Consider the following 13259-nt stretch of genomic DNA (forward strand, 5'->3'; position numbering starts at 1 on the left):
TAATGCTGTGGAGGCCACCATCAAAGCTTTCATCTCTCACCATTATTTGGAGTATATTTGGCCCTGTTCCTCTTGCTGCTAGGTTTTGTTTTTGGGGGGTATTTTCCCCCTTCTTTTTACCCTAGTCTCAAAAGATTTATTGGGTTTTGTTTTACTTCTTTCACATTCGTGAATACAATGTCAGTTTTCCCAAAAACATTTTTTTCTATCGTTCATGCTGCTGTTCCACAAAATCGTGCAACAAGTTCACAAAAGTGATGGTGGTGACGTTGCCCTAGATTTGTGGTTGGATTTCCATATTTTTTTTTCTTTTGGAAAATCACTTAATGGGAAATTATTAAATTGGTTTTTATTCTTTTTTGCAGAATTTCTTCAGACTCCATCGTTTGCGGAAATTGGGCTTAAGTGACAATGAAATTGTCCGTTTGCCCCCGGATATACAACATTTTGAAAATCTAGTAGAACTAGACGTTTCACGCAATGGTAAGTTCAACATATAATTATAACTACAACTAAATATAATTAAATTTATCAAGGGGTCTATTTTCGAAAACATTTTCTATAGAAATGAAATTTTTACAAAATTTTCCATAGAAATAAAATTTTGACAAAATTTTCTATAGAAATAACATTTTGACAAAATTTTCTATAGAAATAAAATTTTAACAAAATTTTCTATAGAAATAAAATTTTAACAAAATTTTCTATAGAAATAAAATGTTGACAAAATTTTCTATAAAAATAAAATTTTAACAAAATTTTCTATAAAAATAAAATTTTGACAAAATTTTCTATAGCAATAAAATGTTGACAAAATTTTCTATAGAAATAAAATTTTGACAAAATTTTCCATAGAAATAAAATTTTGACAAAATTTTCTATAGAAATAAAATTTTGACAAAATTTTCTATAGAAATAAAATTTTGAAAAAAAAATTATAGAAATAAAATTTTTACAAAATTTTCTATAGAAATAAAATTCTAACAAAATTTTCTATAGAAATAAAATTTTAACAAAATTTTCTATAGAAATACAATTTTAACAATATTTTCTATAGAAAGAAATTTTTGACAAAATTTTCTATGGATATAAAATTTTGACAAAATTTTCTATAGAAATTAAATTCTGACAAAATTTTCTTAGAAATAAAATTTTAACAAAATTTTCTATAGAAATAAAATTTTGACAAAATTTTCTATAGAAATAAAATTTTGACCAAATTTTCTATAGAAATACAATTTTGCAAAATTTTCTATAGAATTTTGACAAAATTTTCTATAGAAATAAAATTTTGACAAAATTTTCTATAGAAATAAAATTTTCACAAAATTTTCTATAGAAATAAAATTTTCACAAAATTTTCTATAGAAATAAAATCTTGACTAAATTGTCTATAGAAATACAATTTTGACAAAATTTTCTATAAAAATAAAATTATAACAAAATTTTCTATAGAAATAAAATTTTGACAAAATTTTCTATAGAAATAAAATGTTGACAAAATTTTCTATAGAAATAAAATTTTGACAAAATTTTCTATAGAAATAAAATTTTGACAAAATTTTCTATAGAAATAAAATTTTGACAAAATTATCTATAGAAATAAAATTTTGACAAAATTTTCTATAGAAATAAAATTTTCACAAAATTTTCTATAGAAATAAAATTTTGCCTAAATTGTCTATAAAAATTAAATTTTGACAAAATTTTCTATAAAAATTAAATTTTGACAAAATTTTCTATAGAAATAAAATGTTGACAAAATTTCGTATAGAAATAACATTTTGACAAAGTTTTGTATAGAAATAAAATTTTGACAAAATTTTCTATAGAAATAAAATTTTGACTAAATTGTCTATAGAAATAAAGTTTTAACAAAATTTTCTATAGAAATAAAATTTTTACGAAATTTTCTATAGAAATAAATTTTTGACCAAATTTTCTATAGAAATGAAACTGTGACAAAATTTTCTATTGAAATAAAATGTTGACAAAATTTTCTATAAAAATAAAATTTACAAAATTTTCTATAGAAATAAAATTTTGACAAAATTTCCTATAGAAATGAAATTTTGACAAAATTTTCTGTAGAAATAAAATTTTGACAAAATTTTCTATAGAAATAAAATTTTGACAAAATTTTCTATAGAAATAAAATTTTGACAAAATTTTCTATAGAAATAAAAATTTGCAAAAATTTTCTAAAGAAATAAAATTTTGATATAATTTCCTATAGAAATAAAATTTTGACAAAATTTTCTATAGAAATAAAATTTTGACAAAATTTTCTATAGAAATAAAAATTTGCAAAAATTTTCTAAAGAAATAAAATTTTGATATAATTTCCTATAGAAATAAAATTTTGACAAAATTTTCTATAGAAATAAAATTTTGACAAAATTTTCTGTAGAAATAAAATTTTAACAAAATTTTCTATAAAAATAAAATTTTGACAAAATTTTCTATAGAAATAAAATTTTGACATAATTTTCTATAGAAATAAAATTTTGACAAAATTCTCTATTGAAATAAAATTTTGACAAAACTTTCTATAGAAATAAAAATTTGCCAAAATTTTCTAAAGAAATAAAATTTTGATATAATTTTCTATAGAAATAAAATTTTGACAAAATTTTCTATAGAAATAAAATTTTGACAAAATTTTCTGTAGAAATAAAATTTTAACAAAATTTTCTATAAAAATAAAATTTTGACAAAATTTTCTATAGAAATAAAATTTTGACAAAATTTTCAATAGAAATAAAATTTTGATATAATTTTCTATAGAAATAAAATTTTGACAAAATTCTCTATTGAAATAAAATTTTCTATAGAAATCAAATATTATCAAAATTTTTATAAAAATATAATTTTGACAAAATTTTCTATAGAAATAAAATTTTTACGAAATTTTCTATAGAAATAAATTTTTGACAAAATTTTCTATAGAAATAAAATGTTGACAAAATTTTCTATAAAAATAAAATTTTGACGAAATTTTCCATAGAAATAAAATTTTGTACAAAATTTTCTATAGAAATAAACTTTGACAAAATTTTCTATACAAATGCAATTTTGACAAAATATTCTATAGAAATGTAATTTTGACAAAATTTTCTATAGAAATGTAATTTTGACAAAATTTTCTATAGAAATAAAATTTTGAAAAAATTTTCTATAGAAATAAAATTTTGACAAAATTTTCTATAGAAATAAAATTTTGACAAAATTTTCTATAGAAATAAAATTTTGACACAATTTTCTATATAAATAAAATTTTAATAAAATTTTCTATAGAAATAAAGTTTTGACAACATTTTCTATAGAAATAAACCTTTGACAAAATTTTGTTTATCATTTATACGAGGTAACATATATGTGATTCATCTAGAACTCAAACAAAAATGTTTCTTATAAATCCAGAATATACACGCTCACAAAAAATCGCTTCTGTAACATATACTCCCAAACATATTTTGCTTCAAGCATATACATTTTTGGCTATTGCCCAAACATTTATATGTTTGATCTCTTCCAATATATAATATGTTTGAAAGCATATTGGTCTAAACAATATATGTTTGGGTAGTCAATTTCCAAACATTTTGTATTTTTGCATCCAAATTCAATAATGTTGTCTTCCAAAAAACAATATGTTATTATGTGAACATATAATATGTTTGGAAGCATTTTGCACCCAAACATATTATATGCTTAAAAAAATTCTCCCAAACAATATTGTGCTCAAAATTTTATTTATTTATTTATATATTTACAATCATAATGAATTATGAAAATAAATAGGTAATATAGGTGCTAACAACATAGGTTTTCGACCTGAATGCTCAAAATTTTGTTTCTGCCCAATTGTATATTCCCCCACATCTTTCTCACTTCCACGAGATTTTTTAGTTCTTAGCACCTTTTTCTGTAATACAAACATTGTAGAAGAAATTATTCAATTGTATGATTTTTTTTATTTTAATTTTACCTTTTGCCGGACGGGGATTCGAACAGCGGACCACACAGTTTGTAAGGATCAAAGAAGTAGCTGATCAATTGCCCAAGGAAAAATAAAATGTTAATTTTGTAATAACAAGCAACAACCACCAACTTAATTCAATATCGCTCCCTGTTAAATAGCGCTCCAAGCTACCAAACACATATATGTTTATAGGCTATTTCTAAATTAATATATGTTTGCATCCAAGCATATTATATTTAAAAACATTTTATGTCCCAAACATAATATGTTCTAACATATTAACATATATGTCCCAAACATGTTATGCTAGTTTATGAACATTATATGCTTGCACTCAAAAATATTGTGTTTAAAAATTTGTGTTTCAAACATATAATGTTTATAGACAAACATATGAAAAACAGTCTTTTTCATCCGTGTAGAACAGGTAGAATCTTCAAAATTTTCTTTGGAAAGCGTATTGGTCGAACTGATCTGCTGGGGGGAATACCAATCAAACCCCTCTGAAATTCTTTATATTATATCAAGTAGTCCGCTACGACGAAGAGTTTTCAATGGAAACTATTATATTTAATTCATGGTAATGAGTATTTAAGATTCGGCCCGGCCACACTTACTGCTCTATATAATTGTTTCTATTAAAGAATGTATATAAGAATATATATTTAATGTACAACATCATCACTGCAATATGTTCATAACTAAAAGATACTAATTGCATTATTGTCCGTCCAGAGCATGTATGACGAATAAAAATTATTCTATTATTATTGCCTTTTGCTTCATTTTTATTGGACGATGAAAGCCATCCCATGTGTAATCCAATAACAACAAAAGCTTCTGTTGTCAATGGATTTCTTGTTTTGATCTGATTTGATGACACATCTTGTTGTAATAAAGAAACTCATGTGTGTTTGAAGACAAATAAGAAGTCATTTAAAATTGCAATTTAATTAAATATTATGTGGCAGTAAACAATTTAGGTTTAATGTGTCTACTAAATCGCCTTATGGTGACTCAAGTCAATAATCTTCGTTTAAAGTTTTAGTGGAATTGAATTTGGCAATTATTTGATGGAGGAGTATACTGCTATTTTTTTTTCTCATTAAAGTTGTCACAGGGAATAGTTTTGGAAATACTATTATTAATGCAGAATATTATCGGGAGAATGTCCTAACTTTGGCCGTAGACAATGGAAATTCCAAAAGTAGTCAGCATCATCGCACTAAGCACGCGATAACCAAGTACGGTATAAAAAGAATGCTTCTCACTTCCCACCGAAATCTCCGGATCTCAATCACGGTTGGCACTCGAGCCAAAAATAATCTACCAATATTTGAAGAAAATTTTACCAAAAAACTACACTGTTAGAAAAATATGTTTTTCATATGTTCCGATATAAACAAAATGTGTTTCGGGCACAATTTTAAAACACAATATATTTAAGTGCAAACATGTAATGTTCCTAAACTAACACTAAATGTTTGGGACATCTATGTTAATATGTTAGAATATATTATGTTTGGGGCATGAATGTTTCATAAAAATCATATGTGTGCATGCAAACATATATAAATTTACAAATTTCGACTAAACATACATATGTTGTGATATTTTATTCAAAGCGACAGAGAGAGAGAGAGAGAGAGAGAGAGAGTATAGATAAAGAAATAGAGATGGAAACCGGGAGAGTTGACGAAAGATATCAACATAACACAGCGAAAGAATCAAAAGAGAACAAATTCTTTGAAACCGTTTTTATGTTGTTTCGGAAAACTGTTTTATGATAAGGCAAACAATTTGATACGTTTAAGTCTAAATATTATTTAATTTGAATAAAGAGAATAGACATTCGGAACCAAGAGAATAGACATTTGAAAAACAAACAGCATATGTTTTCGCCTTGAGAGCAGCATTTTATGTATGTGTGGACATGTGTTTTGTTTATCATTTTGGAATTATGGGCACAATTTTTTCTTGGTTCGTTAAAAGAAATAAGGGGTCTTCATAAAAATAACGAAAGGGCACTATACTCTTTTTATACCCTTACCACTACTGTGGTACTGGGTATAATAAGTTTGTTCATTTGTATGTAATGCCAAGAAGGAAAAGTCTGAGACCCATCGTTTAGTATACCGATCGTCTTAGAATTAAATTCTGAGTCGATTTAGCGATGTCCGTCTGTCTGTCTGTTGATGTATTTTTGTGTGCAAAGTACAGCTCGCAGTTTTAGTCCGATTGTCCTAAAATTTGGTATAAGGTCCTCTTTCGGCTCAAAGACGAACCCTATTGATTTTGGAAAAAATCGGTTCAGATTTAGATATAGCTGCCATATATATTTTTCACCGATCTGGTCATAATTGGCGTGTATATCAACCGATCTTCCTAAAATTCCGTACATCCGAATATTTTATGAGTCTCAAAAAACTTGCAATATATCAGCCAAATTGGTTCAGATTTAGATATAGCTCTCATATATAGCTTTCGCCCGATTTACACTCATTGCCCACAGAGGCTAATTTTTTGCTCCGATTTAGTTGCAATTTTGCACAGGGAGTAGAATTAGCATAGTAGCTATGCGTGTCAAATTTGGTTGAAATCGGCTCAGATTTAGATATAGCTCCCATATATAGCTTTCGCCCGATTTACACTCATATGACCACAGAGGCCAATTTTTAACTCCGATTTAGTTGAAATTTTGCACAGGGAGTAGAATTATCATTGTAGCTATACGTGCCAAATTTGGTTGAAATCGGTTCAGATTTAGATATAGCTCCCATATATATGTTTTTCTGATTTCGACCAACATTTTCCTTGTAAAATCGCCACTGCTTAGTCGAAAAGTTGTAAAAATGACTCTAATTTTCCTAAACTTCTAATACATATATATCGAGTGATAAATCATAAATAAACTTTTGCGAAGTTTCCTTAAAATTGCTTCAGATTTAAATGTTTACTATATTTTTTTTACTAAAATTGTGTTCCACCCTAGTGCATTAGCCAACTTAAATTTTGAGTCTATAGATTTTGTAGAAGTCTATCAAATTCTGTCCAAATCGAGTGATATTTAAATGTATGTATTTGGGACAAACCTTTATATATAGCCCCTAACACATTTGACGGATGTGATATGGTATCGAAATTTTAGATCTACAGAGTGGTGCAGGGTATAATATAGTCGGCCCCGCCCGACTTTAGACTTTCCTTACTTGTTAGAGTTGGGACAGTAAAATGAAATAAGGAGGAAATAGTGAAAAATTACACAGTAAAATGTATAAAAACAAAGTTTAGTTCCTCTTTATTAATAAGTAGTCCACGAGGGGTTGACGGACACCTTCAAATATAAAAGCGGGCATTAAGTTCGAGTTTTGCAGCTAAAACAATTTAAGAAATGAATTATTAAAGAAAAATAAAAGACATTTTAGAGCGATGGTGTTAAATGCTAGTAAAAAACTGTTCACGCCTAAATAAATTTATGTTTATATTATAAAATTATTTATGTATGTTTATACTCGACTCCACGTTCTTCTTTTGTTAGAGTTTGTGAATTCCTTCCAAATTTTAAAGTTTTGTACCAAAAACAGTTTTTTGTTACAAAATTTTTGCAATAAAAAAAATTATATTTTATCAAAAAATCAGTCAATTTCGTTTATATCAAGCACTGTTACTGACTATAAATCTTTAATAACCCACATTTCGAAGTTTCATTATAAAAATTTAATATAGTATAAATATAAATGTGTAAATAAAAAAAGTGTTCAGTCCGAGCAGGGATTGAACCCACGACCCTTTGCATGCAAGGAAGACATGCTAACCACTGCTCCACGTGTTATGTTTGCATGGTCTCGTGGGCGCTGCAAACTATGCTATATAAATGTAACTCATAACGATAATTATCTACTGGTGACTATAACAGCTACGTAGCCCAGTGGATAATGTGTTGGCATACAAACTGTATGGTCCTCGGTTCGATTCTCCGTGCAGGCGAAAGGTAAAATTTTAAAAATTTATAAAAGTGAATAATTTCTTCAACATTATTTGTATTACAGAAAAAGGTGCCAAGAACTAAAATATTTCGTGAAAGTGAAAATTACTAGTATGTTAGGGAATGAGCACAATCGTCTTTGGGAAAAAATTTTCCAAGCATATAATATTTTTGGGCTCAAAATGCTTCCAAACATATAATATGTTCACATAAAACAAACATATTAATGTTTCCGCAGTATCCAATAATATATGTGCTTCCTGCAAAATATGTTTGGAACATATGTTAAAGAAGCCATTTTTTTTGAGGGTGTACCTAATAAAAAAATCTTGTTTTGCAGAGTTTGATCATACTTTATTTTAGAAGTTTATTTGTTATTTTTTTATCACTCCTAATAGCCTAAACCAAAAATTAAAATTTTTAAAGTTATTTATAGAAAATATGTATATTTATAGAAGATTTTGTCACAATTTTATTTCCATAGAAATTTTTATCAAAATTTTATTTCTATAGAAAATGTTGTCAAAATTTTATTTCTATAGAAACTTTTGTCAAAATTTTATTTCTATAGAAAATTTTGTCAAAAACGTATTTCTGTAGAAAATTTTGTCAAAATTTTATTTCTATAGAAAATTTTGTCAAAATTTGATTTCTATAGAAAATTTCGTCCAAATTTTGTTTCCATAGAAAATTTAGTCAAAATTTTATTTCTATAGAAAATTTTGTCAAAATGTTGTTTCTATAGAAAATTTTGTCAAAATTTTATTTCTATAGAAAATTTTCTCAAAATTTTATTTCTATAGAAAATTTTATCAACATTTTATTTATATAGAAATTTTTGTCAAAATTTTATTTCTATAGAAAATTTTATCAACATTTTATTTCTATAGGAATTTTTGTCAAAATTTTATTTCTATAGAAAATTTTGTTAAAATTTTGTCAAAATTTTATTTCTATAGAAAATTTTGTCAAAATTTTATTTCTATAGAAAATTTTATTTCTATTTAAAATTTTGTAAATTTTTTTTTCGATTTTAAATTTAGTCAAAATTCTGTTCCTATAGAAAATTTTGTCAAAATTTTATTTCTATAGAAAATATTCTCAAAAGTTTATTTCTATAGAAAATTTTGTCAAAATTTTATTTCTATAAAAAATTTTCTCAAAATTTTGTTTCTAAAGAAAATTTTCTCAAAATTTTATTTCTATAGAAAATATCGTCAAAATTTTATTTCTATAGAAATTTTTGTCAAAATTTTATTTCCTTAGAAAATTTTGTTAAAATTTTATTTCTATAGAAAATTTTGTTAAAATTTTATTTCTATAGAAAATTTTGTCAAAATTTTATTTCTATAGAAAACTTTGTCAAAATTTTATTTCTATAGAAAATTTTGTCAAAATTTCTATTTCTATAGAAAATTTCTATAGAAAATTTTGCTAATATTATATTTCTATAGACAATTTTGTCAAAAGATTATATCTATAGAAAATTTTATTTCTATTTGAAATTTTGTAAATTTCTTTCTATTTATAATTTTCTCAAAATTTAATTTGTATAGAAAATTTTCTCAAAATTTTATTTCTATAGAAAATTTTGTCAAAATTTTATTTCTATAGAAAATTTTGCTAATATTATATTTCTATAGACAATTTTGTCAAAAGATTATATCTATAGAAAATTTTATTTCTATTTGAAATTTTGTAAATTTCTTTCTATTTATAATTTAATTTGTATAGAAAATTTTCTCAAAATTTTATTTCAATAGAAAATTTTGTCCAAATTTTATTTGTATAAAAAAATTTTATCAAAATTTTATTTCTATAGAAATTTTTGTCAAAATTTTATTTCTATAGAAAATTTTGTCAAAATTTCATTTGTATATAACATTTTGTCAAAAAGTTATTTCTATGGAAAATTTTTATTTCTATAGAAAATTTTGCTAATATTTTATTTCTATAGACAATTTTGTCAAAAGATTGTATCTATAGAAAATTTTATTTCTATTTAAAATTTTGTAAATTTCTTTCTATTTATAATTTTCTCAAAATGTAATTTCTATAGAAAATTTTCTTTTATTTTATAAAAAAATTTTATCAAAATTTTATTTCTATAGAAATTTTTGTCAAAATTTTATTTCTATAGAAAATTTTGTCAAAATTTTATTTGTATAGAACATTTTGTCAATATTTTATTTCTATAGAAAATTTTGCCAAATATTTTATTTCCTTAGAAAATTTTGTCAAATTTTTTTTCTATTGAAAATTTTGTCAAAATTTAATGGTATAGAGAATTTTGTCAAAATATTATTTCTATAGGAAATTTTCTCAAAATTTAATTTCTATAGAGAATTTTCTCAAAATTTTATTTCTATAGAAAATTTTCTCAAAATTTAATTTCTATTGAAAATTTTCTCAAAATTTATATTCTATTGAAAATTTTCTCAAAATTTTGTAAAAATAAAATTTTGAGGAGAGTTGTACTTCCTAATAGGCGAGGAATATTTTGCAAAATCTGTCAAAACATGAAAATTCTACCAATCTACCATTTTTGGTGGAATTCTACCAACTGTGGCAACCGTTGGATTTTTGCTTCTGGGCATTTTGGAGAAAAGTTTGCACTAAAAAAATATCTAAGACGTCGTTTCGCTCGGCCCTTTGAAAGTCAAAATTCGTGCTATTCGAACAACTGATTCTGCACAGATTCTTAAAATTGATGTAAATACTGAAATTTTTTATTTTTGAAGAATAAAATTTAAAAAAATGAAAAAATATCGCCCTTTACTTTGTTACACTACATAATATAATCCACTTGAAGTGAGGGATGAAATATTCCAGATCGGGAAATCAGAACTTCTAACCAGTAAATGGTTGAAGGAATTACTCTAAAAAATGTGATTTTGGTATTGATTTCGAGCCAAAGAATCGGAAAATTGCTAAAGGATAATTTTAAGACGCTTCACTTCTAAATTTAAGTTTATCATATACCATCGTACTAGGAAACAAACATTAATTTATTCCTAGTGTGCAAGTTGCCACTGTATATTTATTAAGTAGTTTTCTATTAAATATTCTTTTTTTGCAACGCACTTTGCTTATGATTATTCCTTCATAGCTCCTATGACATCAGCAACTCACTGGTCACATGCATGGCCGCTGGGACATGCATTGTTATAAAATTAATATAATTTTTTTTATATATGTTTTCATTATAGTTTGCAAAATGCAATTAATTTTTCTCTCTTCTCTTCTTTTCAATTTCATTCATAAGGATGAAGGGAAGAACAAAAACTAAAGCTAATTTTTTCTCTGAATAATAACCATTATCTTTTTTTGTTTATATCAACCGCAGAAGAACGCTCTAAAAATCTGTGGAACATTTTAATTGAATTTTGTAGTTTTTTTTTTCTTGTACTCTCTTCACCATACACATTTCTCTGATTATTCGATATGTTCACTATGATGCTCCATGAGGCATCAATATCAAGTAAATTGAATTATATCTCGATGTCAATGGGGATGCGTTATTCAGTTCCAGGCCATACAACATTTATGGCATGCCAACAATCTAGCAATCGACAAAATATAATTATTTTATTCATTATTGATGCAATGTTGGCGTATTAAAGAATTAACAGACCGGAATCTATATATCTCTGGTATTACTGTATGCTACTGGTAACAAATGGATTTATTAGATTTTCTATGGATGCTGAAACTCTATAATAGTGTATTGATATACAATGATGGTCATTTATTCAATATTGTTGGAAAACATCCCCATCCCCTATGACATTAAGGTATAGAGCTATAAAAAGGATTTGCATATGAAGTGAACAGGAAAAAATATTACCAATATATTTCCAATTAGCACATATTGATTGAAGAGAGAACACACAGATAAAAATAATAGCTTACACATATAAAAATTAAGTCTATTATGTCAAAGATTGAAAATTGTTCAATTTTTAATTAAAAAACAAGAATATATGGCCGTAAGTTCGGCCAGGCCGAATCTTATGTACCCTCCACCATCGATTGCGTAGAAACTTCTACGAAAGGCTGTCATCCACAATCGAATTATTTGGGTTGTGGTATCTTAAAACTTCTTAATATCGTTTTCTAAATTGTGAGTTACACCTAGACCTCGCTTTGCGTCGCAGATACGTTCCCAAAAAACACGACGCAAACTGAAACGACGCAAAGTGAATTATGAGTTTCTGTGGCAAAGATTGGAGATAGATAACAACGCAACTTCGAAAATCTAACGACGCAAAGTGAAAACTAGTACTAATTCAGCAGCGACGCAACTTCGAATCAACGCAAAACGAAACGACGCAAAGCGAGGTCTAGGTGTAGTCTATACGTGGTATATATTAGACAAAAAAGGTATGTATAGGTAAGTCTACAAATAATTACGAATCGATATGGACCAGAGAATGAAGCCGACCCATTTTTGTCGGCGGCGGCTGACACTAAATTTTTGTCTCCGGCGGCTTGACGGCTAAGCTGATATAAATTTGTCAATTCGGCGGCGGACAATTATTCATTATAAAATCAATTTGAAGTTATTCGAATGGTAATGAGATTAGTTGTACAACCAATCTTAGAATCAAATTTACATTTCGTTAAAATTTTCTGAGCTAAATTTTTGCGAAACTATTATAACAGCTTGAAATCGATAGATTGTGGGTGGAAGGTTCAAAATTTTGGCAAAAAAAAGGACAGTTGCTAATACATTTTTCTGATTTAAATCGATATTTTTGATTAATTGGCGGCTAAATTTGAGTCGAGATGAGTCGACATATCCGGCGGCGGCGTCGACTGGCAAAAAATGGTCGGCGGCGACTGAAATCAGCGGCGCGACTCGGCGGCTTCATTCTCTGATATGGACTTTTGCACGGTATGTAGAGAGCCAGAATTGAAATATGGGGATCACTTATATGTGGGCTATATACAATTATGAACTTGATATGGACTAATTTTTGTGTGATTGGGGATCGATTTATCTGAGGGCTATATATAACTATAGACCGATATGAACCTAGCTAGGCATGGTTGCTAACGGCCATATACTAGCACAATGTACCAAATTTCAACTGACTCGGATGAAATTTGCTCCTCCAAGAGCAAATTTCGGGATCGGTTTATATGGGGGCTACACGCAGAGAAGAAACATGATTGTCACAATCATATTCGAAGAGCAAAATAATATGATAGGAGCTATTTTTGCGGCGACCATGTAACATTTTAACCTGCAACCATGTTGGATCAGTGAACATGGTTCTAAGAAAA

At 26.2% G+C, this 13259-nt stretch overlaps 1 protein-coding gene across 11 annotated transcripts in view; it reads left to right on the forward strand.

Moving 5' to 3' along the window:
- The window catches only part of scrib (scribble planar cell polarity protein), a 712308-nt gene that overhangs the window by 92566 nt on the left and 606483 nt on the right, over window positions 1-13259 (forward strand). For all 11 annotated transcript variants that reach the window (XM_075292328.1, XM_075292330.1, XM_075292336.1 and 8 more), the window contains exon 3: window positions 366-483. In XM_075292328.1, the coding sequence (XP_075148443.1) occupies window positions 366-483 (118 nt within the window). The remainder of the gene's footprint in view (window positions 1-365; window positions 484-13259) is intronic.

The sequence above is a fragment of the Haematobia irritans genome, chromosome 1 (genome assembly GCF_050003625.1).
Source record: "Haematobia irritans isolate KBUSLIRL chromosome 1, ASM5000362v1, whole genome shotgun sequence".
Lineage (NCBI taxonomy): Eukaryota > Metazoa > Arthropoda > Insecta > Diptera > Muscidae > Haematobia > Haematobia irritans.